The sequence below is a fragment of the Fusarium proliferatum genome (genome assembly GCF_900067095.1).
Source record: "Fusarium proliferatum ET1 genome assembly, contig: FPRO_scaffold004, whole genome shotgun sequence".
Taxonomy (NCBI): domain Eukaryota; kingdom Fungi; phylum Ascomycota; class Sordariomycetes; order Hypocreales; family Nectriaceae; genus Fusarium; species Fusarium proliferatum.
The window spans coordinates 274,717-301,896 of record NW_022194793.1 but is presented as its reverse complement, the minus strand read 5'-3'; the positions used below and the strand labels follow the sequence as shown (position 1 = coordinate 301,896).

The 27,180-nt window shown below is 48.2% G+C and overlaps 12 protein-coding genes across 12 annotated transcripts; 4 read left to right on the top strand and 8 right to left on the bottom strand.

Annotated features, from left to right (window-relative positions):
• Nucleotides 1–421: 421 nt before the first annotated feature.
• Nucleotides 422–1,706, bottom strand: FPRO_04301 (uncharacterized protein; the record flags this gene model as incomplete). Its single annotated transcript, XM_031229796.1, has 3 exons — nucleotides 422–893; nucleotides 951–1,033; nucleotides 1,092–1,706. The coding sequence occupies 3 exons, from the start codon at nucleotides 1,704–1,706 to the stop codon at nucleotides 422–424; spliced, it is 1,170 nt and encodes a 389-aa protein (XP_031079997.1).
• Nucleotides 1,707–2,278: 572 nt separating this feature from the next.
• FPRO_04300 (uncharacterized protein) lies at nucleotides 2,279–4,031 on the top strand (the record flags this gene model as incomplete). The annotated part of the gene is made up of 7 exons (XM_031229795.1): nucleotides 2,279–2,451; nucleotides 2,525–2,651; nucleotides 2,706–2,886; nucleotides 2,938–3,329; nucleotides 3,381–3,566; nucleotides 3,617–3,826; nucleotides 3,879–4,031. 7 exons carry the CDS (start codon nucleotides 2,279–2,281, stop codon nucleotides 4,029–4,031), a joined length of 1,422 nt encoding a protein of 473 aa, XP_031079996.1.
• A 389-nt stretch (nucleotides 4,032–4,420) lies between these two features.
• On the bottom strand, nucleotides 4,421–5,344 carry FPRO_04299 (uncharacterized protein; the record flags this gene model as incomplete). The annotated part of the gene is made up of 1 exon (XM_031229793.1): nucleotides 4,421–5,344. The coding sequence occupies one exon, from the start codon at nucleotides 5,342–5,344 to the stop codon at nucleotides 4,421–4,423; it is 924 nt and encodes a 307-aa protein (XP_031079995.1).
• Nucleotides 5,345–7,451: 2,107 nt separating this feature from the next.
• On the bottom strand, nucleotides 7,452–10,415 carry FPRO_04298 (uncharacterized protein; the record flags this gene model as incomplete). The annotated part of the gene is made up of 15 exons (XM_031229792.1): nucleotides 7,452–7,605; nucleotides 7,660–7,695; nucleotides 7,744–7,883; nucleotides 7,944–7,984; nucleotides 8,031–8,081; nucleotides 8,132–8,253; nucleotides 8,310–8,325; nucleotides 8,379–8,522; nucleotides 8,589–8,996; nucleotides 9,070–9,103; nucleotides 9,162–9,457; nucleotides 9,510–9,646; nucleotides 9,736–9,936; nucleotides 9,992–10,195; nucleotides 10,258–10,415. 15 exons carry the CDS (start codon nucleotides 10,413–10,415, stop codon nucleotides 7,452–7,454), a joined length of 2,142 nt encoding a protein of 713 aa, XP_031079994.1.
• Nucleotides 10,416–11,059: 644 nt separating this feature from the next.
• Nucleotides 11,060–13,240, bottom strand: FPRO_04297 (putative abc1 protein precursor; the record flags this gene model as incomplete). Its single annotated transcript, XM_031229791.1, has 1 exon — nucleotides 11,060–13,240. One exon carries the CDS (start codon nucleotides 13,238–13,240, stop codon nucleotides 11,060–11,062), a length of 2,181 nt encoding a protein of 726 aa, XP_031079993.1.
• A 490-nt stretch (nucleotides 13,241–13,730) lies between these two features.
• FPRO_04296 (uncharacterized protein) lies at nucleotides 13,731–15,083 on the bottom strand (the record flags this gene model as incomplete). The annotated part of the gene is made up of 1 exon (XM_031229790.1): nucleotides 13,731–15,083. One exon carries the CDS (start codon nucleotides 15,081–15,083, stop codon nucleotides 13,731–13,733), a length of 1,353 nt encoding a protein of 450 aa, XP_031079992.1.
• A 972-nt stretch (nucleotides 15,084–16,055) lies between these two features.
• Nucleotides 16,056–17,800, top strand: FPRO_04295 (putative phosphoprotein phosphatase (serine/threonine specific protein phosphatase); the record flags this gene model as incomplete). The annotated part of the gene is made up of 7 exons (XM_031229789.1): nucleotides 16,056–16,187; nucleotides 16,246–16,326; nucleotides 16,386–16,821; nucleotides 16,873–17,116; nucleotides 17,172–17,533; nucleotides 17,583–17,707; nucleotides 17,762–17,800. The coding sequence occupies 7 exons, from the start codon at nucleotides 16,056–16,058 to the stop codon at nucleotides 17,798–17,800; spliced, it is 1,419 nt and encodes a 472-aa protein (XP_031079991.1).
• Nucleotides 17,801–18,001: 201 nt separating this feature from the next.
• On the bottom strand, nucleotides 18,002–18,436 carry FPRO_04294 (uncharacterized protein; the record flags this gene model as incomplete). Its single annotated transcript, XM_031229788.1, has 1 exon — nucleotides 18,002–18,436. One exon carries the CDS (start codon nucleotides 18,434–18,436, stop codon nucleotides 18,002–18,004), a length of 435 nt encoding a protein of 144 aa, XP_031079990.1.
• A 236-nt stretch (nucleotides 18,437–18,672) lies between these two features.
• FPRO_04293 (uncharacterized protein) lies at nucleotides 18,673–19,155 on the top strand (the record flags this gene model as incomplete). Its single annotated transcript, XM_031229787.1, has 3 exons — nucleotides 18,673–18,756; nucleotides 18,817–19,070; nucleotides 19,122–19,155. 3 exons carry the CDS (start codon nucleotides 18,673–18,675, stop codon nucleotides 19,153–19,155), a joined length of 372 nt encoding a protein of 123 aa, XP_031079989.1.
• Nucleotides 19,156–19,405: 250 nt separating this feature from the next.
• Nucleotides 19,406–20,565, bottom strand: FPRO_04292 (uncharacterized protein; the record flags this gene model as incomplete). The annotated part of the gene is made up of 3 exons (XM_031229786.1): nucleotides 19,406–20,287; nucleotides 20,339–20,379; nucleotides 20,472–20,565. The coding sequence occupies 3 exons, from the start codon at nucleotides 20,563–20,565 to the stop codon at nucleotides 19,406–19,408; spliced, it is 1,017 nt and encodes a 338-aa protein (XP_031079988.1).
• Nucleotides 20,566–21,284: 719 nt separating this feature from the next.
• On the top strand, nucleotides 21,285–22,142 carry FPRO_04291 (uncharacterized protein; the record flags this gene model as incomplete). Its single annotated transcript, XM_031229785.1, has 2 exons — nucleotides 21,285–21,407; nucleotides 21,468–22,142. 2 exons carry the CDS (start codon nucleotides 21,285–21,287, stop codon nucleotides 22,140–22,142), a joined length of 798 nt encoding a protein of 265 aa, XP_031079987.1.
• Nucleotides 22,143–22,680: 538 nt separating this feature from the next.
• On the bottom strand, nucleotides 22,681–22,890 carry FPRO_04290 (uncharacterized protein; the record flags this gene model as incomplete). The annotated part of the gene is made up of 1 exon (XM_031229784.1): nucleotides 22,681–22,890. The coding sequence occupies one exon, from the start codon at nucleotides 22,888–22,890 to the stop codon at nucleotides 22,681–22,683; it is 210 nt and encodes a 69-aa protein (XP_031079986.1).
• Nucleotides 22,891–27,180: the final 4,290 nt, after the last annotated feature.

Below are 27,180 nucleotides of genomic sequence, written 5' to 3'. Positions count from 1 at the left end.
GACAGTTCAGTACCAAATCAAAGCCCGGTTTACCTTTTGCATGCTCTTGTGCAAAGTTCCTATTTTTGGCTGTTGGCCCTCATAAAGGGCTAGCATAATGCACCTATTGCCTCGAAGATGCTAGCGAGGTGCATATGTATTGGCATTACAGAGACAACGACCTGGCCGAAAAGCAGGCTGGGGCTTCAAAGACCCCGTGAGACTGACAGACCAATCTAGGCCGAGTTTTATTAGATAGAGACATGGGTATTGTGCAAGCACCCATGCGAGGTACAAGATGCTACTTTTCCAATAGGGTATCATTTGCGCCGATCAGGCAGACATACTTAAACACAAACACAAATGTGAAGACAGCCTTCAGTTTCACCAAGACCCCTCACGAGAAGTGCAATTGATAAGAGTCTAGAATCAGACCATTGTCTCACTCACCCACAATGGCCATAACCTCAGCTGTTGCACCAGAAATAGAACGTATTCCACTCGTAGCCTGCTCAATGAGCTTCTGATCAATAGCCTTCAGCTTCGCCTTTGCAGGGAATTGCAGAATGTTCTGCAAGATCCCATTCAATCTCGCCGCCATCCCACGCCTGGTCTTCTCATATTGACACTCCTGCAGTTCTTGTGATATCTCAAAGATGTTGAGCCTCGCCTTTTCCAGTGCCATCTGCACTTCACATAGAGTCTTGAACGCTTTGCTTGATTCTTGACGGATAGTCAAGTTTGCGCTTTGGATCTGCTTGATTTGATCCATGTAATAGGCGCAGCTGTCGTGGTGACGACCTGATTGTGCCATTTGGAGTTCAAGTGACTTCAGTTCTGAGTCGTGGCTTCGGACGAGAAGCTCGTGTTCTTCCTTTTGTACTCTTAGGGCTTCTTGTTGCTCGGAATTCATACTACGAGAGGTACCAGTTCGTCAATGAGGGCCATAGAGAGTAGTTTGGATGACTTACAGAGTTTTGACACCGGCTACTATTCCTACCGAAATACCAATAACTGGCATTGCAAAAGCTCCCGCTGCCGCAATTACTGTAACCTGAAGATCGAAGAGTCAGCGAGAGATCAAGTGGTTCTTACACGCGTGGCGATCTCACCGCTCCCCACGTATTTTTCCAGGCTCTTGCAGAGTCATGATCTGCCGTGAGCTCCTCAAGTCGTTGAATCTGCTGTGTCAACTCTGCCATTGCCCCAGAACACTCCACATCCTGGTTCTGAATCTGATATTTGAGGTCCTCCAACTCCTGCTTCAGCTCAGCTTCAGCAGCTCTCATAGCTTCAAGGTTCTCTTCAACTCTAGAGTGACTAATTTGCGAAAAGTCCTTCTGGAAGCGTGTGGTATCATCGATACTCTCTCCTATGATCTGCCCGGCGTATTCAAACTGGGTCTCGACTTTATGTACGCCATTCTTGAGTTTCGCCGTAGTCTTGTTCACGGTATGTTCTGTTCGCCTATCAATGCCGATCAAACGAAGAGCTGATTTGAGATGTGGACTGCGGTCGTGCCATGTAACTAGACGTTTATCGTGTTTGCGAACGAGAGTTATGACTTGGAATAGACTCTTGACGGCTTTCTCAAGTGAGGAACGGCATCGCTCGGATTGTGTAGCTCGCATTTCTAAGTCGGCTGCTTTGAGGGATTGATGCTGCTTTTGCAGCACAGTCAACCGAGCCTGAAAATGGTCCAACGAGATCCCTCCCGAAGTTGACATTTTGGTTATTGAGGCCAAGTTTTGTAACTGGATACAATGGTCGGATTGATTGCAATGCCAGGATTGACGGTAGGAGTTGAAACTACTCGGCTATTCTTGAAATGCGATGCCGAGCCTGATAAACCCATACACTATTTAGACTCGGTAGGCTCTCTCCTAGAGTAACCAAGACAATACTGCATGCATGCTGCCCTTGTATAACCTATCAGGCCCTCCTTTGGGAAGAGCTGAAAACTAAAATGCGGGCGCCTACCATGCATAAGTCGACCCCTGTCTCCGAACGAGGCTTTGGCTTTTATCGTGAGCGGGGATAGGCTCAACGAGGGTTAAAACTGCCTTTAGCTTGCATATGGAACTCCCTAGTAAGAAACAGGTGCAGATGAAACGTTGGCACATATACATTAAGGTACTTCATGGACGTGGGTAACCCCTCTTAAGATCAGTCGGTGCTTCTGGGATAAAGCTGTTTGTTTGAGGCTCTGAAATTCTATCGATGGATACTTAATCGCCTTTTAAACTTTCTGTCTGCTGTACTCAATCTCTTAAGAGAATCCGATATCGCCAGCTCCATCATGGGCAGCTTAGTTCGGTTCCCGGCCGAGATGTCTCAAGGACCTCGTGATAATCTGTTAGAGCCTTTGATCAGAGCCGAGTTGCTCACTCAGAAGCTTCAGTTGTGTCTCTACATTTCTACGACAAGCAATGCCACGTCTGTCTTTCTAGTAGACGCAGATGGCTTCCCAGGGTAAGAGACTTTGTTTATACCAATAAGCACTTTTGTCTTGGGAAACTGGAATACTAACTAACGCTGTTATCAGGAGCGACAACTTGTCTACAGCCCTGGCTGAGCATTGCCATATGGGACTCGACAAACTGGTGGAAACACACGGAGCTTTCTACAGTATATACATGAAGACCAAATCCATGATACAGGATACGGGAACGGTGAAAGTAACGAGCCAGCTCATGGCGTATTAATGCTAACTTCTTGGCTACCAGCTGAACGCACTTCAAAGTACATTTGGTGTCCCCGGCGAGAAAGCATCTTTCGATAGGCATCTCAGGAAGCTCACAAACGCAACGGAAGTATGCAGAAAACAATGCGATGAGCTTGACAAGAGTCTCCAAGCCTGGCGTGCTTCCGTCGACGAATTCAGTCGTCGTATCAGCAAGACCAAGGGTTAGTTCCACAGAATTCCTACAAGTTTTACAGGCTGATTAATGATGATAGATATCATGAACCAGCAAGAGAACGCAACAAACAAAGAGATCGGTTCTTTGAAGACCGAGATAAACGACCAGATCTACAACCAAGATAGAGCTCAAGCAAACGAAGATGCCGCTCGAGCCCGGCGAGAGGATCTTTCCAGGCAAAAGAACAAATTAGCAAACCAAATCGGAAGCCTCATTCAGTCTGCTGGTTCTGCAAACATCGGTGGAAAGATGCTCGTGGCTGGAGGTCAGATGGCTGCTACGTGGATACTCAACCTTTGGGCGAGCAATGATCTCCAATCTGCGCAGAGTAACATGCAAGATCAGCTTGAGAGAGGCCAGGAGTATAGAAGACGTAAGGAGGAGGCTGAGGTTGATATTCAGAAGCTTTCGACGCAAGCTAATGAACTGGTAATGTCCTTGTCCCTGCCTCATTTACACAATACTGACTCATCGGTACAGAAACAATGCATTGAAGTCTTGCAGCCTGTTCAATTGCTGCTTCATGGGATCATAGATTGTCTTCGTAATGCTGCCATTCATCACAACGAGATGCTCGCAAAGATGCAATCGTTTCTTGAGAGCTGTTCTGAGTCCAAGGAAATAGCCACAGGAATTCCTGATGGGCTTTCCTTTGGAGGCACTCTGGTAAACTGTCCCATAAACCACTTGACTGTATACAGAACTGAACTTTGTAGGACTTTCTGAACGAAATTCAACTCATGCGCCAAGGTGCACTCGAGATCGGACACTGGTCGCTCATCTACTCCAAGGTGATCCAACAAACAATGATGAAAGGTTTTCAGCAAAACGGGACAAACTTCTCACATGAAGATGTACTTTTCACCATCCAGCAATCTCGTCAACAGGCGATTGAATCTGGAAGTGCAAAGCTTATTGCAGGCCAGGTACCACTCGCTCTCTTTCTGAGCTTGTCAGGTAAACTAACATCTTGTCTAGTTGAAGCAACAGCACGAGGCTGAGGTTGAAGCCATTAAGAAGGATCACGATGAGGTTGTTGGAAGGCTGAGGAGGAAGAATGAAAAAGAGCTCAAGAAGGTGGCGAGAAGTGGAAAGATGAGAAAATTACTCCCCTTTTCCAAGGCATCATAGTCTACTTTCAGCTTGGCTTCTGAGTTTAACTGGAGGTAGAACAGACACTTTTCAAGCAGTCAAGCGCACATATATGTAAGGGAAGGCCTTGGATACGGTGCGTAAGTAAGCTTAGGTCTCTCAATTTGCTTCAAATAAGAGCTATTGTTCATCACCTATTTTCTGGTTTGCATAAAAAGAACCTCCGCCGCCACTGCCCACCAAACCGGTCGCCCCTTTTCTATATCTGCTATCTTTATCATCCCATATTGAGCACGTCTTCGATATCAGTGTAAGCGTCAATATTCATAGATATAATTGACATTCATCACCAGTACCAGGGCCCGAAAATGCCTTGTCCAACAGACAGTTTGCAGGTCGGTTACCGCGAGAGTTGAGACTGAAACAGTTCACTCCATTTTAATTGCCGGCTCTGGGAGGAAGCGATCGTCGATTTTGTGATTTTCGCGCAAGGAAATGCCTCCTGAATCGTCTACTTCAAATATGGCAAACTCTCCATTCTTGATCGTGCCTAAAACTGCACTTTCGATCAAGGGTAGAAAGTAGGCGTCCTCCATATAACCACCCAAGTCGAAAGAACCATCGTTAGAATCGCCATTAAAACACCTGTTCCAACTTTCAAACCATTCAAGTTCGCTCTTGATGATGTCATCTGGGATATGAATTTTGATGTTGTAGCCGTTGTCCCTCATTCGGTTCTCAAGAACTTCAAGATGCTCCTTGAAGGCAGTTGGAATGTCGAGTTTCATGCAACCACGGCCACAAGCCACCACATCACGTCGTTCATCAAAGCTATCAACAATGTTGACTTTTTTGAGCTGACCCTTATTGCGAGCCTCGGGAAAGTTTTCAGATGGAAATGCCTGTACATCCACATACTTGATTGTTTTGTCGTCGAAGCGAATTGCCATTCGAACCTTGTGGAGTTCATACTGGCCGTATTCATAAAATTTGGCTAGAATATCTCTGATGGGGAAGGGAAAAGGCTCGCCATCTGATGGGCTATGGAGGGTGATAGAGGCTGCACCATCAACGGGAGTTCCAATAGGCATGTGGGTGAAGCTGCTGGAGCACCGAGAATTCTCGAAATCTATGCGACCAGTAGGATGAACAGGTCCAAGACGAGAGACATTCTGAGACTGGACGAAGAGCTTTTGGATGAAGGGTCCAAATGAAGGACAAGAAGACCAGCGCCTGACATCATCCTCCTGAGCAGCAATCAATGCGTGTAGCATTTGGGGCGTGCCCCCGACCTTGCAGAAGAAGTCAAAATGGATCTCAGTGAGATCAAGGTCAATTTCGGAGTTCGGCATGGTGATATTGAATGAAAGGTTTGTTGTGAGATGAAGCAAAGACCTGATGGGCTCATTGTTAGTTTGGTGATCATTCATATATGTCGAGCCTATGGCCGATGCTCACCTGGAGGAGTTCGAGAGCAGGGCTGACAACCTCTGTGAAATGATGAAGAGATGAAAGGAAGAAAGGATAAAAGGAAAGTCAGATGGAGAGAAAGGGGGTATTTATACTTGGGATGAGGGAGGCAGCTTGGCACGATATCAGTCTGATTCACTGTCAATACTTCTCATCACAATATTAGTTAAGGCATACACATAAAGCTGTCACATAAGGCACAAGCCGCAGTGCTAAAGCTCCTATAGGCGAAATATGGCTGATTACAGAACTTTTCACTCCCGAGAACTGGCTCTGGCTATCCTTTTCCTTGGATGGGCCCAAGTGAAGACTAAGCAGATGTGTTTAGTATGCATATCACTTAGGATCTACTGCGGTGCCTCAATTCTAACCAAATTCTTATTTGAATCATAGTGAAAATTATGTTGAGAACAGATGTGATCTCGAGACACCGAAGAAGATAGGGTTGCTACTGTAATCGCTGTTTTCCCATGCGCTCTCTTCTCTACCCCTGAGTTTCTGAGGTATAAACTACTGTCCTCTTAGTATCCTTTCGACGAACCATTCCTTTGGTGATACTTATCCTGGTTCTCGGAAAGATGTAGATGCTGCCTAGATACATAAAAAGAAGGCTGATGAATAGTTCACGACATTTGCAATCTTCAGTCAGGCTGATGCTTTTTGAGTTGTATTACTGTGGCAGCTAGCAAGGGCTCTAGCTCCCAGCACAAGTCCCCAGCACAGACATGGCGGTTTCTATGTGGTCCTGTATCATTCAATGACTGACAACGCTTTCTTTGAAGGGCTGGCTTCGTGGTCCTTGTTTCCCGACAGAACCTCTAGTCGCTTCCCCAACCAAGCTTGATCTGTAGCAAACTGAGGACCATGGGGCCTGTAACATATTTAACAGCTCTTCCCTACTCAGAAGGCTGTGACTTATTATATAGTTGGCGATTACCTTTTTTTGTGAACCGGGCAGAAGGAGCTACCTAGGCACTTCGAGCCTGGTACTGAAAAGAAGCTCGCTGTTACATCAGGTTGATTGAGAACGATCATCCCTGGCACTGAGCCCTGGAAGCATTACTGGTCAGATATCGAATGTAGATAAGAGCTTCAGGGACTTACATTGAGGAAGGTCTTGCTAAACTCGGGAAATGACCGTCTGATATATAGTAGAGACTCATTGTATATATATAGTCACTGGTTAAGACATGCTTTCTTATACAATCTTAGGAAAATCCATTTCTTTCAAGCTGCACACGCTCGAGAGACCCCCCAGTAGCTGAGAGGGGAGATATGTTCTATAGACGTAGGCAGATAGATCAAAGTACTAAGTGGTCCTCTGCTGTCCTACTGATAGGGGGATGTGTGGCTTAGAAGAGGAGACTTCAAGATGGAAAGTAGCATCGTTTTTATACCCGTATCTGAGATGTTTTTATCTTGCAGTTTCATGTTTTACCTTGGTTTATTCTTGTTCCTTCATTTGCTAGGCACTGAGGCGATTTCACGTTGAAATGTTGATCAATTCGATCCAACCCCAGTTTATCCCTTTAGGTCAACACCAAACATTCTATGGCTTGGTATATCAAAGATAAACAATCATCAGACAAGCAAACATAAAGCCAGATAGACAAATCATAAACTCATGTTTTCACAATTGTTATCTTCATTACTCATTCTCCTTACTTCCCGAGACCGTATCTCATTCCTACGGTTTCTGCGACGGATCTCATTGTAAGTTATAGCATCACTATCAAGCCTCGGGCCAAGAAGCGTAAGCTTAGGCTTGAACTATATAGACCCATAATACTAAGTATACCGTTTTCCAGCACTTCTTGAGTCCGAGGGTCAGGGAATTCGACCACGAGACCTGTAGTTAGTTCTTGTAGTTTAAACTGGCAAAAAAACAGATTGCTCAGTTGCAATGGAAACACCTGAGCTTTGTTCTTTTCTATTCTTATGGCTGACTATACAGTCATGTTTGCATCAAACACAAAACAAGAGTTTACTCTATTGCGAGGCACTTGTAGCCTTCTTCTTTTCCAGAGCCTTTTCCAGCGCCTCAACCCGCTTATCAATCTTCTGGAAGGACCAGCCTTGGAAGGCAGGTGGGTAGAACAAAGGGCGAAGGTCAAATCTGTGGTCGTCGGGCGAGTAATTTTCTCTGGGTAAAAGTCAACATCTTCAACACAATACACGATTCAAGACGCCCGCTTACACATGAACAGCTGGTGTTGCTACAGCTTGTTTGTGACTATATTTTGTTAGTAAAGGGCCATTTTCCCATAGGAACGTTGCTTACCGGTTGATGTAATGGAAGTGGTAGAAACGCTTCACCTTAGTGGCGATTTCTCGTGGGCTCAGTTTGCCCTCTCCACCCCATTCTTCGACAAGTCGTAGGAACATGCCGTACGGCCCTAACTTGCTCTCCTTACGTAGTCGCTGCAACAAGGTGTCAGTTTCATCACAACATTGCCTTTCATCCATAGATGGTTCACTTACTCCAAAACGAGCTAGTTCGTCATAGGTCATGCCCATATCAACTGCAGACGTCAATGAGTGGACTCACAACAGGAGATGATCACATACCCTCATCTGACTGAACATAGTTTTCGGTGATAGGCTCTAGCTCAGCCGTGGCTATGTTGATGTTAGTCTTCTCTAACCCAACCACGTGATAGATTTCGTACGTGTAGCATGAATAAACTCTTCCAAAATCGGCATGTCGAAGTTATTGGCTGCCCATGAAATAAAACTCTTGAGATCCCTTTTGCTAATAGCACCTATAGGATTGAGATCGGCGGAAGAACAGCTGGTCATCTCTTAGCATGATTCACATCAAGTGTATACGGCGGGCGAAGCTCTTACTCGTATTTTGTAAGGTCTAGAAGATATCGTTAGTCAAGATCACAACACCCTTCTTGAAGGCACACTCACATCCTCGGAGACACTCGTCAACATTGCTAGATCCTAGAACAAGGAGGCTTCCTCCTCCTGGTCGCTGTCGAACTGTTGGTAGCATCTGAGCGTAGTAATAGGCGATGACCATGCGACTGCGTGCCTGGATATTCTGCAGTGCCACTGCAAGAGTTAGTATATCACTTAAAAAGGGGTTTGACATGCATTGTGAGGAGTAAAAGAACGTACAATTTTCAGTCGCTGATCCGCCATGAACCTTGAATTTGGGCTCGAATCCTGTGCCTTGAGTGAGCAAGTTCTTGGTGGCGTGGAAGGTATCGTCAATGTTCATGTCAGTGTGGTAACTACCGATACGCTCGGCAAGATCCTTTGCGCGCTGTCGAGTCTCCTTGCTGCTCTGCTTCTCCATACCCATGTACACCGTGTGGAAGATCTGGTTGCAGAACTCCTCGGCGGTTTCGGGGAGCTTATCCGAGAACACAGCAATTCTCTTAACGTCTTCGATGACCTCCTCATTACCAGCCTTGATAGCCTCAACTACGAGTCTGCACATGCTGAATACAATGGTGGCGGTTGCACAGGAGTCGATACCTCCTGAGAGGGGGACCAAGTAGCCAGATGCTCTGCTTCTTCGGACTGCCCAATAGTTAGTATTTTCAGTTCTTTCGAGGTCAAACTCCGGCGGCCAGAGCGACAAGGACAAACGTACGGTAATCCCAAAGCCAGCAAGCTGGGCCAAGAGCCTATATCTCAAGTCAGTCGAATTACTCCAACCAAGTTCTGTCTGACGGATGAACGTACAATTTCTTCCTCGGGGACATGATAACGGGCTGGTCTAGGAGCTGTTGGGGCACGAAGGAGGTCAAGATCCTCATGACCCAGGCTGAAATCAACCTCGATTCTCTCATACACAGGAGCTTGGACAGCCTGAAAGTTGCGAGATGGGGCGAATCTATAAGCGCGAACTTCCTCGAGATCAACGGTCGCGGTAACAACTTCGACATCGTCCAAGCTGAACTGGGAGCCTTGAGCCACGATCGAGCCATTGACCATGATGAGAGATGCACCATCGTAGAGAAGCCTGTCTCCATCGGAGCCTAGAGAATCGTCAGACCAAGCAAGATTGAGGCGGTCGTTGGAGAAAAGTACCAGACTGGTTTGCATAGAGGTATACACCACCACTCTTGCGAGTTGCTTCAGAAATTAGAGCAATACGCTCATCAAGCTTTCTTAGTGTGTGATGAGAGCCAGAGGAGTTGGTGAAGATTTCCACGCCGTTGAGAGCCCTGGACAAAAGTCAGTCATAACCCAGAGGTCCAATAGCTGGTGATCCCTCCACTAGTATAATTTGAGCTATTGGGTGATTAAAACATACATGTTAATGTGAGGTGCCTGGGGGGTAAAGAGCTCCTCGCATGTCTCGGCGGCGACAGTTGTATCATTGAGAGACAGAACAACATCACCAATGGGGACTTGTCGAACGCCCTGGTGCTTCTGAAGAGCAGGAGGAAGATTGTATTTCTCAACATATCTCGGCCTGTTCCAAGGAGTGAAGAATCGGTTCTCCCTGAAGTTGCTATACAAACATATCAGCTAGGCAATCTAGCCTAGGCATGGACAGCAAAACATACCCGTCGTTGGCAAGATAGATTTTGGGGCGAAGGCAGAGCAGTTTTCCATCCAAGATAATAGCACGGCAGTTGTATCGACACCCTCTGTGCATGAGAGGAAGACCAACGTCGATGAGAATGCCATGGAGTTCGGTGTCAGTCAAGATTGCGAGGAGTGACTCCAAGGAATGCTCGTATACGTCAGCCTCAAGGAAATGATCAAGACTATTCAGTTTGTTAGTAACGCCTTGTTATCAAGTATCAAACTGGGCCAGAATCCGACATACCAGCCATAGCCTGTAATCTCGAGCTCAGGGCCCGTTCTAAGCGTAGCTCCAGCTTCCTTGGCGAGAATGATACTCTTGCGAATTCTCCTCAAGTTACCCTCCCAATCCAACACCCACTGATTGAGAGAACATGTCGCCAAAGTGATTAAGTCCGCCATCTTTAACTGAAGATGTCCAAGGAATCACTTTCGAGGGAAGTGAAGGTTGGTGACTACTAAGGTATGAAGAGATCGGAGTGGGCCTATACTTCAGTTTATGTATTCGCGCGGGGTAGAAGCTTGCGATAGCGGCATAACTTACTTTGTTTTACATGCAATGAATGCCATTTGTATTTGGTCTTGAACCTTCACTTCAACAAGCTTCCGTCAGTTTTTATAAACTATATTTTGTGTTCCAAGAGATACTCATGGCTTTTCTCAAAGTCTCTTCAGTTCAAAGACACTATAACTTGGATAGACCTTACGATCCAAATATCTCAGAATTACTCCCAGTGCCCCACCAGATCTAGACTCATGAGCTCAAGATACCGGGTCATCTCCGATCGTCCGAATCATAATGACTTGGAGGTTATATAACAAGACATCTTGATTCGCAGACAATTTTGTCCTGCCCACAGCCTCTTGATGAGCAGCAAATGGTATAAAAATTCACTTTTATAACAATTGGAATGAGTATGTACTCTGGGCAAGACATTGTTGTCATGAAATCCCGTTTCTATTCCATCCCTCGACCGTTTTATCATCTAAATAATGTTACACATGAGATTATATGGTACATAATTACACCTGACTTTCCGTCACTCTCACCTACTATATCCCCCCTTGGCAAGCGCATCCTCAAACATGGACTTGCAAGGGACCTTGCTACCCAATTTTGCACACAAGAGGAACGCACCGCTGAGCTTTCGGTGCAGACTGTATGTCTCTTCTGGTGGAGGTGCCAGTCGCTCGTGGAGCATGACAGGGATGAGAGCCTTGACACGCTCGGTGATTGTCTGGTCTTTGAAGTCATAAATATCGGGTGCGTTGGCAAGGAAAGGCTCTGCAAGTGTAAGAACAGACTTTGTGTGTGCTTCAACCATGGTGCGACTCTCATGGCCTGTCAGGTAGCCCAAGCTCTCTGACAACTCCTTGACAGCGGCCTTGTCGGATCGAGAGGCCGCAGCGAGAAGCTGCACATATTGTGTGACGAACTCATCAGGATATTCGCGAGACGCGCCAAAGTCGAGTAGCTCGAGCTTGTTAACATCCGCGTTGTAGAGAAAGTTTGTCCAGTTTGGATCTGTCTGCATAAATCGAAACTCTGTGATCTCACGGAGACAGAGACGCAGAATCTGGGTGCCGATCCAGTCGCGTTGCTCCTGGGTGAAAGAGGTGATGCGAGTCACGCCGATACCATCCATGAAGTCCATGGTCAGTACTTGCTTGCCTGATGCCTCGGGATAAACATTTGGCACCATAAAAACATCCTTCTCGCTTGAACCGAGAAGCTCCTTGTAGCGTTGAGCGCACTGAAGCTCTCGCTCATAGTCACATTCCCAACCAAGCTCCAATCGCGCATTGTCGATGGTTTTGTTGAGGTATAGGCCCTTAGGGAGTAGCTTGGTAGCTGTGAGGAGAATACTCAGGTTGTCGAGGTCCGAGTTGATCGAGTCAGCGACACCGGGGAATTGGATCTTGACAGCGACTCGCTTGCCATTCTTTAACATGGCCTTGTGAACCTGTCCGATAGAAGCAGCAGCGATAGGCTTCTCCTCGAAATCGCTGAAGAGGTCTCTCCACTCAGGACCAAGGTTTGCTACTAATACGCGATCACGCTGCCAGGCAGGCATGTAATCAGCGCGATCCTGGACACGCTGGAGCACCTGCTGGATGGGGGCAGGTAGCATCTTGGTGTCCTGAAAACTCATCATCTGGCCAAGCTTCAAAGCAGCACCACGCATGCGTGAGAGCTTTGCAACCAGACGCTCCATATTCTTCTCGCTCAGAAGGACAGATCCCTCGCCACCACCGCCAAAGGCTCGACTGAAGCCTTCGGTCATGGCGCCTCCCAACATACCTGCTGCAAGACCACTATAGTTCCAGATTCGACTGATACGAGATGAGGGGACCTTGGATTCCCGTAAGGCATAGGGTGTCTCTGAGGGAGTTGTTGTCTTCCCAGCAATCTCTCTGGCAGCTTGAATGACATCCTCGTCGATCTTTCTGTCTGCTGTAGGGGCTGACGGAGTGGACTTTTCTGGTTCAGGCACGGAGCTTTCCTCCGCCGGTTTCTGCTCCACGGGCTGCTCCTCCAACTGTTTCTTCGGCACAAACTTCTCAATCAGGGGCTCCTTCTCAGCTGGCTCTACGGGCTCTACGGGCTCCACTGGCTTCAACACTGGCTCTTGAGGGTTTGCTGGCTTCTCTTCATAGCTCTCTTCGAGGGGTGGTGGGCGCGGAGGCCAGTCTCGCATGGGATGTGGCTTCACTGGACCCCCAACTCCGGGGCGTGCAGGAGGTGCTCCAGGCCGGCCTTGCTTTCGTAGAGAATCGAGGACCTTGGAGCCTCTCGCGGTATGGAAGATATTAACGTCGATCCCAGGCGGTAGATCAAGGTCATCCTCTTTTGCCGGTTCCGTTGTAGCTTGCTGTTGTGGGCTCGGTCTGAAATTGGGTATCGGGCTATTGAAGGGTGCTCTTTCAATTCTCGTCACTTCAGGCGGGGCATTGTGTTTCGATGTCTCGATTATAGGCTTCGTCTCTCGTGCTGCCGGCGCAGTTTGCTCGTATACAACCTCATCGCCCGCCGCCGTAGCATTCTGTGCTTTCTCCCCCGTCGGTGGGCTCCTTTGAGCATTTCGCTTCCTCAATACCGCGGCAACGCTCGAAGTTCGACTGTAGGTATCGATCTGGCGACCTCGGAGCGCGACATGCTTAGCGGCGACACCTCGAGAGGCATTGAGCACTGCCGCAAGGTCGATTGCGAAGTCGACGAACCTCATCGGGCTTAGACGGCCTCCTTGGACCAGAAGCACATTGAATGGATGTGATTAATATTGTCTGGCTTGCTGGCGTTGGCTGCCAGCTCGATTTGGTGGGTTGGTAGTTCCAAGGACCAACGAAAAAAAGTCCATGATCTAATCGATGGGTCATGCAACTAAGCGGGTTCCTTGTAAATGGCCTCATCTGGGAGTTGTGTGAACCAGGCACATTATTCGGCCATTAGAAAACGACTGTTTGAATTTTAATTCTATTTGGTATATCATGTAAATAATCCAGAATGGTTGCGTTTCTCTTCTGAGCCGCTGCAGGTACCGTGAAAAGTACGTATCGCCAACACAACACCATGCTATTAAAAAACGAAGAGGATAGTGACTGGCCATGTGAAAACAATGGAACATCGGAGCAATTTTCAGTCCATGAATGCAGTCGGGAGACATAGAAAGCAAGAGAAGCCCCGAATCCTGTCACCGCGGTATCTCATTTCAACCATTACTTCTTTCCAGATGTTGAGCCAGGTCTTCTCACTGATCTCAAAAGTGATCCTCTGGGAGTCATGGGTTTGGAATTTCCAAATGAGCTCCCACTTGATCCTCGTCCAGGGGTGCCAACCTTACTCCAAAGCCTTTGTGCTGCAGGTGTAAGTCCACCGTTGACCCGAGGACTACTCGGAAACTTTGGAACCGGCGTCTTGTCAACTCTCCCTGTAAGTCCATTCCTTGAGGATTCCTTCTTCGACTGAGATATCCTCTCCACCATGCGTTCATGTAGACTCTCTCTGTCGCGTTGCTCTTGCAGGCGGAAAGGGTTTGGAGCTGCATCTCCCGGGCCTAGGTTGATAATAGGAGCAGGGAGGATTGGCTCATCTTCATCATCCTCATCGTCCACAAATGCATACCCATTAACTCTTGGTGTCTCGCCTCCGCTAACGATGCTAGAGTCTCGGTCATCTTTCCGAGGCTTGCCGGCAATGGCGTCTCGCACCGCTGACATGGTCGGAGATGGTGGCCTCGGTGTGATACGCGGTTGTGGCATTCTCGTGTTCTCGTAGACTATGGACTTTGGAGCCATCCTTGAAGATTCTTCGGCCTTCTGAGAAACGGTGAGGACACCATCCTCTAACCCGTCAGGTCTGAACATCAAACCGTTTCGAGGGTTGGCATTCCAGGAATCCGGGCGAGCTGGACGGTCATCTTTGTCCTTGATGGCCAGCAGGTCCTTCTTGAATCCGTCATCTATGAGGCTTCGGGTTTGGCTCAGTCGATCTTCAACCTCTTTCTGTTTGATCATTTGCTTTGATGGTAGTTTGTTACCTCGCCAAAGCCAGGCATATTTGTCCGCCTTTTTCTGATTCTGTTTGTCGACTAGCTTATAAAAGCTTTCATTATCCTCACTTGTGTAAGTGGCTTGAAATTTTGTTAGGCTCATGTTGGCCCCTAGCCTTGGTTGGGGGTCCGGAACATCAGAGGTAACTGAAGCTGGCGTATCACCGCCATATGTCGAAGGTGTCCTGTCACCGGCAGTGAAAGAATTCGGCTGTGATGAGAGAGGTGCATTTCGGCGTCCGGGTGTCATAACATGCTGAAGTCTTCGGCCCGCACTTGAGATCCAGGCAGAATCCTTTGACTCAAGGGCATCCAGATATTCTTGCTGTATCTCAGTTTGAAGGAGTCCTGGGAAGAAGTCCCGGGCGATGATTTGTGATAGTGCTTCTGTGTAGGTATCTTCGTCAAGTACCTTCTTGGGTCGCTTTATCTTTTTGACTTGAGGAGGCGGGGGCATCAAGTCTGTGTCTGTCCGCTTGCGTACCAGCGCACTTGAGGTCCCTGACCCTGATGTGTCCATGACGGGCCAACCCTGGGCGCAAGGCGCGCACTAGCCGTGGAAAGTTCACTACCAGTGCTGGATCGTGTTTTCTAGTGGTGAGATGTCTCTAGGTGCATTTCAGATGTTCAGAGTCATGTCTTTTGGATGAGTTTGGTTTGTGTCTGTTGATAGTGATAACTTTGTCTGAGGTTCCAACAATGAAGCAGTGGGGCCGAGATCTTGATATGCAACTAACCGATCTCCGATTCGGCCAAGACAGTCCAAGTACATATTGCCATTCTTCCTCCGTACTCAAGGTAACTTTGAACAACCTGAACCCTCAGGTTAACTTCTTGGGTAGTAAGTCAGCGGCATTACTCTAGGTAAGCTTTATGAGTAGCACAACCGTCTGGTGATTGAAAGAAGGAAAATTTGGGCTGTAGAAAAGCAGCACAAGAAAGAGACGATCTATGCATTCGCATCTCGAGGCTAGGTTCCAATGCAGCAACACACGCACACTCACATCGGTGTTGGTGGCGATTGATAAAGATTCCCCAACTTTAGGCGCGTGGTCACGCTAGGCATTGCTGATTTGCGCCCAGCTGCGATCGCTTACACGCTTACAGGGGCGTTCTAACCTATCACAAAGGTTGAAAGCCCTGAAGCCCTGCCGGTTAAGCCCGCCCCGCCAGGTGTTCTAGGTTCGTCTTCATGACGCCGCCAGCGGGGAGAGACTCCACCGAAAAGCCGCCCTCCATCAACGTCCAAAACTTCTTCCCCCTTCCTCGCATTGTGGAACCAAGCCGTTTTGGCAGATTGTCTCGCTTCCTTAGCATTCCACAAGCTTGTTTTGAATCCTTCCTTTCATAATCCACTTCTTCTCTCTTTGCGACTGACTCCAGCGGTTGTAGCTGCGCTCGGCGCAAACCATCGACAGAACCCCTCCCCCTCCCCCTTCGATCTCCTTCTGTGCAGCCAACTTCTTTGCCGAACAAACGCTGACTTCGCAAAATGGCTGTCGAACTCAAGAACAAGGGCAACAAGGCCTTCCAAGCGGGAGATTATCCTAGTGCTGTAGACTTTTACAGCCAGGCTATTAAGTTGAACGACAAGGAGCCTACATTCTTCACCAACCGAGCCCAAGTGCGTCAATATACCACACCATCTTACTCCCAGAGCCTTTCCTGACTTGGTACTCTAGGCATACATCAAGACCGAGGCCTACGGTTACGCTATTGCCGACGCTACAAAGGCTATCGAGCTCAACCCCAAACTTGTAAAGGTTCGCCACAGTACCACAACGAACCGGAGGAAGTGGCTTTGAAATGTTGACCTTGCTAGGCGTACTACCGAAGAGGACTGGCCAAGACTGCGATCCTCCGACCTAAGGAGGCCATTGACGACTTCAAGACATGTGTGTCCCTCGATCCCAGCAACAAAGATGCCAGACTCAAGCTGGAGGAGTGCAAAAAGATCGTCCGTCAGCTAGCTTTCTTTGCGGCAATCGAGGTCGGCGATGAGCCTTCAGCGGCTGAGGGTCTTGATCTAGACTCCATGGTGGTCGAGCCAGGATATGATGGTGTGCGATTAGGCGACGAGATGACACAAGAGTTCATCGACGATATGATTGAACGTTTCAAGACGGGCAAGAAGATCCACCGAAAATACGTCTATCAAATCATCATCGAGGTCAAGAAGCTCGTATACGACGAGCCCACCATGGTCGAGGTCGAGATTCCCAATGACGTGAAGCTCACTGTCTGTGGTGACACTCACGGTAAGAACACTTGTCAGTCAGATGTTTTGCCAAGCTAATTCGCCACTTTAGGTCAATACTTTGATCTTATGGAGTTGTTCCGCCGCAACGGAACCCCTGACGAGAAGCACTGGTATCTTTTCAACGGTGATTTCGTGGACCGAGGTTCTTGGTCGACTGAGATCGCTCTGCTCCTTTATGCTTACAAGTGGTTACGACCCAACCAGTTCTTCTTGAACCGTGGCAACCACGAAACGGATGACATGAACCGTGTGTACGGTTTCGAGGGCGAGTGCAAAGCCAAGTACAACGAGCGGTAAGTTTTGCGAGCCATGTACATATCCATGTGACGGTACTGATTGAGTATGAAGGGTCTTCAAGCTGTTCTCTGAGAGCTTCTCTGCTCTTGCTTTGGCCACTCTCATTGGCAAGAAGTACCTTGTCCTTCACGGAGGCCTTTTCTCTGATGACAGCGTCACTCTTGACGATATTCGAAAACTCAACCGACACAACCAGCGACAACCAGGCCAAGCCGGTTTGATGATGGAGATGCTCTGGACCGACCCCCAGGAGGAGAACGGCCGAGGTCCCAGCAAGCGTGGTGTCGGTATGCAGTTTGGTCCCGACATCACCAAGAAGTTCTGTGAGAAGAACGGCCTTGAGGCTGTTATTCGGAGTCACGAGGTTCGCATGGACGGTTATGAAGTGCAGCACGATGGCCGCTGTATTACCGGTAAGTTATTCTGGGTATCTTTATTGAGCTTTTGCTGACCCTCCCTTAGTCTTCTCTGCCCCTCGATACTGTGACTCAACAGAAAACAGGGGTGCCTACATCAACATTGGCCCCGACTACAAACTTCAATACGAGCAATTTGATGCTGTGCCTCATCCCGACATCAAGCCTATGGTAAGTGGCTCTCGATGCCCAATCTCGTAACCCCCAATACTGATCAACTGCCAGGCATATGCGCAAAGCTCTCTCATGTCTTCTCTGATGTAGAAAAAACGGAGAGCCTTTAGAAAGCGAAACAGGCGGCGATTTCACAATGTATTCAGGTCCCGGGCGTCTGGAAACGGTGCATTTGCAGGGTAGGCCGATGGGCGATGTACATGCATACATTTATACCCCCATCTTCGGATAGATGAGATGATAAAATGAGGTTCCAGTTGAATGATGTTAAATATGACAAAATGCCACTCTTCAAGCATTCCATAGTCGATCTTGTCCGTCCGCTCCAACCATGGCGCCTAGCCAGTCTGAGCATTGCCGTAGTTGTAGGCTTACTTGCTCGCCATCATCCGTTGTGCCTTGCCATGCTGTGATTGCCGTTGCAAACGAGCCGAGGTCTGGTCTTGGAATACGGACCCAGGCATGGTCGTTGTCGATTTTAAGAATATCCATAGAAATCGCGGTTCCTACCATTCCCAGACATCGGCGGAGGGCAGTTGTGCAGTAGCTTTTCAGCGAAAGATTGTCAAGTGTGACAGATGATGAGCCGCTGAGACTGACAAGCTGCAGGTGTACATATGAGAATGGTGGCTCCTTGATTGTGCATGTGAGAAGATCATGAGACTTTTCGAGATCTTTCTGCTGAAATATTGACTTTTGGCTGCTTTGGCTTGAATTTTGCGTCATTTTGAATAGAAGTAATAGGATGGTTCGTTGATGGTCAAGTTAATCTACCTTCAATAACAGATTGAAGTTTAAGTGGATATCGCAGTTGTTGCATACACCGCTTAAATACATAACTGCTCTTCATCGCCGCCTTTGTCGCGAACTTGTTCAACATTTCAACAACCACTCTTCACGACCCCAGATCGATCGCCGAAACAAAAAATACTATCGACAGCATCTACCACGAAACGCGAACCATGGCGTCTTCCAACTACGTCTCTACCGGCCAAGCGCGCTACCTACGAGCATGCATGGTCTGTTCTGTTGTCATGACCTACGCCGTACGTCCCCTCCGTCACAAAGACAAGCACGAGCCCGAGACTAACATATTGCGATCCTAGCGCTTCCGCGACGAAGGCTGCCCGAACTGCGAAGAGTTTCTGCATCTTCAGCACTCGCAAGACCAGATTGAGAGCTGCACCTCCCAAGTCTTCGAGGGAGTTATCACCCTCGCAAACCCGGCCAAATCATGGATCGCACGGTACCAGCGCCTTGACAACTATGTTCCTGGCATGTACGCCATCAAAGTGTCAGGTCAACTCCCCGACGAAATTCGATCGACGCTGGAAGACGAGTATAGAATACAGTACATTCCGTAAGTCGAATTGGACACTGGTAGCATGGACTGGACTGACTGGGTTTATAGACGTGACGGCACAGAGGCGGAGAACGATGCATAGAGTGCCATGTTTTGAGTGGCTTGGGATAATTTCTTCTACTGTTTCTGGCGCTACTGGTGTTAGAGGGACTGGCATAGCAGTAAATATTATGAAAATCGCGTATGATGATTTAAAAGGTGTTGTTATGGTATCGATGGTAGAATAAAGCAAAAACGCCCCGTCCAATTCTTGTGCTTAACATAATTCGGCCCTTGCCATTTGCTATAATTCGTGTAACCCAGTCCAAGCTGTAAAATAATCCCTAATATCCTCAGCTGTTTCTCTGCTTCTTACCAGAGCCCATACCAAAGCTGAATCCAGCAGACTCCCTTGACCGTTTCTTCTCCATCTCCTCCTTCATTATGCGTTCAGCCTCACTCATTTTCTTTGGCTGTTCAATCTTGGCTGGTTTCTTCGATCCTGAAGCGAGGGCGTTCTTCTTGGCCTGGGCGAAAACGTTCTTGGTTTGAGGCTTTCCGCCAAGCTTCATTGAAATACCTCCAAATCCACCGGCCTTTGCTGGCGCTGCTTCCGGCTCTTTGCCTTTGTCCGTAGTTGTGTCTGCTGTCTTCGAAGATTCTGCTTCAGGGGCCGTTGTGTCAGGCGCGGGGCTTTCGGATGACTTAGTTTCGGAAGCAGCTTGCTTCGCTCCAAATGAGAGCTTGATCTTCTCGCCTTCTTGTCGCTTTAGTTCCCGAGCTTCGCTGTCCTCTTCTTTCTCCTCTTCCCGACTGCCGGCAGTGGCTTGTGCTCGCTTAATCTGCTCCCGAATCATTCGCTGTTCTATCTCCTCGTTGCCTTGATCCTGTGCCTCTTTGCGTCTTAATGCTTCCTGTCGTCTCAGGGCTTCTGGAGACCGGTCTATCCACGCTATGTGAATACCCTTATCGTTTTCTTCGACACGGCAGATTCCCTCGCGGCCAAGATGTTTTGCGAATTCCGTTAAACTAGCAAAAGAGGTGGCATTCATATGTATGTGCTCTTTGTTTCGTATGTACTCCTGATAAAAATGGTTGATATGAACCGACTTTTCACCGTGACCGGTCCTGAGAAGCTGAAGAAAGTCTGACTGAAACTGCTGCGTGTACGACTTTATGTATTTCTTGGGGTCTTCACCAACAAGCAACATTTGCCGAACGTGAGATTCGGACATCTACTCACAGTTAGTAATTAGCTTGCTCACCGCTTGATATGGGGTACTCGCACTGTGCTGTTTAAATCCGTTGGAATCTCTGCATTGCTTTTCTATGAAACAGTTAGTATTTGTTATGAGGTTGAGCTCAAGGTGAGATTAAGAGGAGTTGAAACCACGATGAGAAAGCGCAGCGTTTACTTACCGCAAACTTGACAGTACCATCTCAAACGCTGTAGGCCCTTGGCCTTCATGCGGTTTGCGACGTATTTTGTTGAACCGACCTCGGCTTTTGGCATTTTGGCGACGATGTTCAAGGAAGGAAGATTCTCATGCAAAGAGTTGGTGGATGGATAGGATGTTAATAAGAGTGTGGAGCCGCGTAGAAGTGGGGCCTTCCGTGTACCAGATCTCCCGTCGAAGAGCAAGAAAATATCAGACCTTAATGAAGTTGTCAAAATAAATTCAGCAAAAGGTTTCCTACTGGAACCTCATACTGAACTTATACTAGGTTACCTTAGTCTTTTTATCACTTAGGATCAAGGTCCTGAGTTTTCTTTCTATCTAGCCGGATTATGAAAGCAAGCTTATTAACACCAGTGCACCATGCTTACAACCTACCTTGAGTAAGGTATCCGTAAAACCAGCCATGATACCAATACCTTGGCTCGCTGAGATACTTCTAATATGTTTGGAGAGGCAAGACACCGAAGGCCACGATCCCAAGTGACAAGAATTAGGTCAGCTTACGATGACTTTAGATGAGTTACTTACCTTTGGAGACCTCTGAATCGCGACACGAGCTAATTGGTTGGCTGTGAATTATTCAGCCGAATCGCCCCGCTATTATCAGCTACCTTATGCTTTGCGACTGCTCAACTCTAAAACTTCAATCTTCACGATTTATCATTCACACTACACGAACCTAACTCTGCCACAAGCAGCTGCTCTAATACAAGCGCGCTTCCACATATAATTGAGCATTACTTGAATTACCTACTCTCCGAACTCGCCCAAGATGTCGGAACGCAAAGTCCTACAGAAATACTACCCTCCCGACTTTGATCCGAGCGCTCTTCAACGTCGCCGTGGTCCCAAGAACGCTGGACCTCGCATTCAGCAGGTTCGCATAATGTGTCCAGTATGTCTTGACCTACCAAATACCTGCAAGATTGCGACCAAAGCTAACCCCCGTCTCTAGTTCACCATGCGATGCACACGATGCGGCGCCTTCTCAAATCGCGGTTTGAAGAAGAACGCTCGCAAGGAGACTCCTCCAGACGAAAAGTACTTGGGAATACAGATTGTTAAACTTAGTTTCAGATGTTCTTCCTGCAGCTCGGAGATCATTATTAAGACCGACCCAAAGAACCAAGACTACGTTGTAGTTAGTGGAGCGGTGAGGAACAATGAGCCGTGGAGGAATCGGGCGGCTGAGGAAGAAAGCGTCGAACAACGCCTGGACAGGTTGGAAAGAGAGGAAGCAGAAGCCGCAGGCGAGGAAGAGCTGGACAAGATGGAAGAGCTGGAAGCCAAGAACCAGGATGCTCAACGAGAGATGGCCGCCGCTGATGCCTTGGACGAAATCCGACACAGAAACGCTCGCATCAACCGATCCGAGAAAGAAGGTGTGGATTTTGTAGATACTATCGTACGAACAGAAGACGAAGAGAGAAAACAACAGGAAAAGGAGGATGAAGAAGCTGCGAAGGCGGCATTCGCTGCAGCACGAGCTCAGGTGGAGAGCTCTGCGAAGGTTGCTGAGCCAGAAGAAACGCCTATTGTGCCGCAAGCCCCAGCGCCAACCTTCAAGAGGGCGGTTAAAAAGAAGAAGGATCATGCAGCTGCCCTAGGACTGAAAAAGAAATCGTCTTGAGGGAATGGTGAAAGAGAGGTTAAATAAGTATTTGTATAATGATTGTGTATTTTGGCGCAAGCATTGGATCACATTATATTCAGTTCACCATCAATGGAAACGTTTTGATCAGATAATTCGTTCATATATCATTTCGCTAATCACAGCAAATAGCTCTAAGCTATATCCCTTTCCTCCGCTAGTGTTTGTGTGTCCCCGTTCCCGCTATGTTACATTGCTACTCTTGCAGCTCATAAAACCGCGACCATAAACGCCTTGCATGTCGTGTTTGCTTGTAAAGAAAAGAACTTTGGAAATAGCCCATTGCGTCATATGAGGATGAAATTTTTTAGGCACCAGGACGCCGTAGATAATGTGTTGTTTCATGAGAGAATGGTGAGGATGAGACCTGGCTTAGAAGGGGCTGGGGGCAGCTTCGCCACCATTGACGTCGCGATTGATGTCACACCCCAACAGCCAAGGCAGAACGACAAAAATGTGAGAAGTAGAACTCATGATGGGAGGCGGAGCTCTAGAATTGTCGTATTCGCGTCATGACTTATGAGTAGTTGGGGCTTGTGTGGCCGTTTGTCATGCCAGACGAACGGGCGCGCTGAGCAGTAGCGTTGGTTGGGGGTGGGCTAGCACCGGAAGCCTCCATCTGACGCTTTGTGTGGTCGTGCATGAAGCGGGAATAGCTTGAGAGGTTTGTAGGAGGAGGGGGAGACATGGACATGGAGACGGATCCGTAGTCTGATCGAGCGGGCATTATGAAGGTGTTTTGTGGTGATTGTGTAAGTGTGATGAGGTTATGAATTATCGACTGAAGCAAGTGAGTCGAATTGAGAAATTGAATAGGCTGGTGGTAAACGCCGGCTTGAAAGGGGAGAGTTTATAAATGAGGCTGAAGAGTAACTGAAGTTGTTGTTATTGTTTGTTGTGTTGATTGATGATGAGAAGCAAGATCAAGAGGAGGGGGATGTCAGGGTCTTATTATACCACAAACTCTCCAGCCCGAGCTCGAATGCACATCAGCAGTGCCGAGAAGGAGAGGAGCGGAGCGGGCTGGGTACCTGCAAGCCCAAGCCCAGGCCCAAGCCCAAAGTCCAAGCCCACCAGACCTGAAGCCTCCACCCCCAGGTCCCTTGAAAATGCAGTCACAGTGGATTCGTCTTGTGTAATGGGGTGTGGCATCCGATGTTAGCGCGTGTAAGTGGGTGTGTGGTTGGTGTGAGTGGTACCGTAACCCATCATCATCATGGATGGACCCTTCTTTTTCCCTCTCTGTGTCTGTCTGTCTCTCACACACACACACACTTCATAGTCCGGATGTCATCCCCGTCCCTAGGAAAGCCAAAAGACTTGAGACCTTTGGTGAGGGTGCGAAAATAACGAATCTCAGCTTCTACAAAAGCGGTAAATCTTGGTGAATAGTCATCAACTATCCCAAATTTGTCCAAGTATTTTGTCACTCGGGTCAAGGTCTCGAATACTCATTTACATCTTCCAACGGTGATACCATCAACTTGACCTCTCCTCTCTTCTCAGAGCGGGAAATATCCTCAGAGCACAATAGAAAAAAAGAGGGGCTCAACAGTCCGCTCAGGCCAATGTAATGCCATCATGAGCGACTGATCGTCAGAGATAGACGTCCTCTAGCGCATGTCAATGGCGTAGCTTGACGACTCCCTACTGGGAACTCGCTGTAAGCTTCGGAGAGATCGTCGGTTTATCCCTGCACCCTGACGAAGTCTCCTCTGATTTGCTAGAGTCCGTTGTTCAGGGTCCTGTCCCCATCGCCACTTTTTCCATTCAGAGCTTCCGGGAGGTGAGGCTACGTGCAGGAATGAGATAATTTACAGTACGACCGTTACTGTATTCCACTCCGCTCTTTGTTGATCAACAAATCCTTGCACCACTGCAAAGAGCTTAACTCACATCAATCGCAAGTGGCATGGGTACAGCGCAAATACAGAAAGACCCTGCTGATCCAGTCCAGGCACTGAAGTCATCTCGTGCATCATTGCTCGACTATGGTGGCGGGTGATTGGAAGTCATGTCTCGAAGCTCAAGCCAAAAGACGGGGCAATGATGCATGTGGAGGCATCATGGCCTGAGAAACATGTGTTCTTACGACAGACAACACCTCTTACGAAGAGACAATGCGAAGTGGAAGCCTATACCATCGAGGAAACAACTGCGCCCGCCTGTTACCCAAAAGTCCGGTGAATGATTGTTCAGCTCCGAGACCATGAGACCACGCCAGGGACCACGAGCTTCGTAGAGCGGGTCACGCGGCTGTTTGAAAGCAGCAACGGTTCGCCCAGGTCCTGGACTCTTTTGCCAAGACAAGGACCCTTAAGAGCCAAATTGCAGGGATCATCATCACTACAGCTCTCGGGCTGGCATTCTTCCGACTCTGGTGCCGCTCTTTAGTGAGTTAGTCCCAGGGATCAGAGCGGGATTTCTCCAAATTGGCAAAAGCCTCAAGCAAAGTGCCTAAGATCTCGAGGTCGGCAAGCACTGGCGTATATCGAGAGCCACAAGTTTCGGATTTCATTGGGTCTCATGGCAGAAGATAATCTTTGAGGCTCAAACATGTAGCATTGACGTGGGGAGAGCTCGATATGCTCTCGGGAGGCGCACATCACTGGATCCATTTCTGAGTGAGGGAATTTAGACGGGAGGGGAAATCGGTCCCAACACTATGGGAAATCTGCGACAATCCCATAGCCCAAAACCCAATTTCCCTCTTGGCGGTTGATTTCCCCATACCTGGTTGATCACGCACCGAAAATCTTAGAAAAGGCTCTGTTGATGACCAGCAGATGTTACTCTACACCTAAACAAAGTTCTTGGAAAGAGGCTATTCCCACTTTCCCCGATCTTATCTCGGTGCACATCACACCGAATGTTATGAGCTATGATTGCACATGAAAAGACCCTGAAATCCTCCTGGAGAGGTTGCAGAACACGCCCTGGTATGAATCATCTGTTGACGTCGGCAGTCAAAAGAGCCATTGTGCATTCTAGCACTCTCCTTCACCCGCCACGGAAACGGACTAAGTCGTGTAGAAACGGAGAGAAATCTGCTATTACGTCGGATTGTCACCACAGTATCAAGTCAACATGGCGAGCATTTCAAAACTGTGTGCTGTGCCGCTCAACCAGTGAAGAAAGGGGAAATTGTAGTCGAGAGTCAAGTGGGCCAATGACGGCATGCGTGGACCTCTGCTGTGAAACTGCGCCAATGAGGTCACTCAGCCGCCACGCTAAAGAGTCGCTTGCTGATGTCACCTCTTACAGGGTTCTTTTTCTTTTTCTCCGCAACAGGGAAAGGAAAAACGCAAAACGGAGACTCCCAGGATTGATTGATTTGAGGCTTTTGAGAGGAAGATGCAGAATACTGCCGCACACCGTCATATCTCGCCTCAGCACCGTTTCGCCTCTGTTAGACGCTGCACTATCCAGGGAGCACCAGCGTCATGAACAGACCAGAGCGGCGGGCTGCAGAGACTATCCTTAACCCACAAGGCTAGAGATATCACCGACATTCCATGCCATTTGCGTCATTGGCCAACCAGGGACTGCCAAACGAAAAGGCTGCATTCGACGTCAATCTTCTTGTTGGTTCCTTGCCTGAAGCCTTCTTCAGCTTGTCCCAGACGTCAAAACTCTCTTAGAGCCTCACTTTATGCCCCACAAGCTTGTGCTGCCAAACGGCTTCTTGGCCTTGCTTTTGGACCAAACAGAAGCCTCTGATCTCGAGGTCTGGACGGCACTCTCCAAATCTCAGCCCTTCGAACCCCTTACAGCAGAGTAGATACTCAAAAGGGCAACTCCTAATGCTGTCGCCTCTGATCAGCCGGCGTGACACGTGATGACGACACTGCATTTCCAACTCTGTTTGCCAATACGAAAATCATCAATGCCACCTACGAAAGAACCTCTGTCACTTTGAGAGATTCTTTCGTCGTTCTAAACCCTGGCCCATCGATGTTTTCCTAGCTTGAATGGGTCCCCTAACCCTCGTCTAGAACCCGCACCGCATCCTTTGCCTGTGATGTTTGTTTTGACGTCGTCTGAAAAGATGGCATAGGTTTTTTGTGATGCAAGATGGTTCCGCTCTAGGTTGGTGACCTGAGATGGCCCCTGATGAAACAATCTGGTATACTCAATTGCAAGTTTCAATGTTAGGTCGCTGGCCTCATCAATTCCTCGAGCTATCAACTGCAAGTGTTCGGACTGTGTGCATGGCATTAGCCATAAAAATCGCGAAGGGAAGTCATTCACGTGAGGTTGTTGGTCACCAAGGTTGAGAGTTCTCTGTCAATCCTTCCCACCTCCTCAATAAGGAGGACTCAACTACGCAATCTCAACAAACAATAATTCGATATCACTTCTGCCTGTCAGTTCTCACTTTGGTAAGTTGCTTACGATCCCCGGTCAAAGCGACGGTGGAGTGGTTGCCTTGCAGCGAAGTTTTGCATCATATTACAGCGCCTCTCGGGGTATGACGTTTGAGCCGCACTCACCACCCCTGGGGTTTTTTCTTCCAGACAAAGCTTTAGTATCCCCTGTTGACCATTTCATTACGGTAGAAGTACAAGGGGTATGTCACCGTGGTCTCGATTCGGTTACTTTTGAGACGTGATCTCAGCTGGCATTACGTTGCGGGTTACCCATGCTAGCCATGCAACCTGGGATGGGTCACATTGAACAGGACCAGCAGCCCATCGTCACCATACACGGCCGCTGTACAAGATCTCGATAACATTATCTCCATTCGGATATTTGTTTTCGTTTTCGGGCCGCCTTGCTAGGTTGGTGATGCTGTAGGGTATGACAAGTCAGCGTGTAGCATCGAGATCAAGTACCATAACGGCTGTTGTCATAGGGGGTGTTATAACGAAAACCATCTCGATGAACAGCTGTAGCGAACATCTCGGCATCTTCATTATACCCACAGTTACTGGCAACGCTAGACTAACAAATCGTCAACACCTCCTCATCAGCGTCAGGCCAAGAGAGGAAATGACGACAATTGAAATTGATGAGT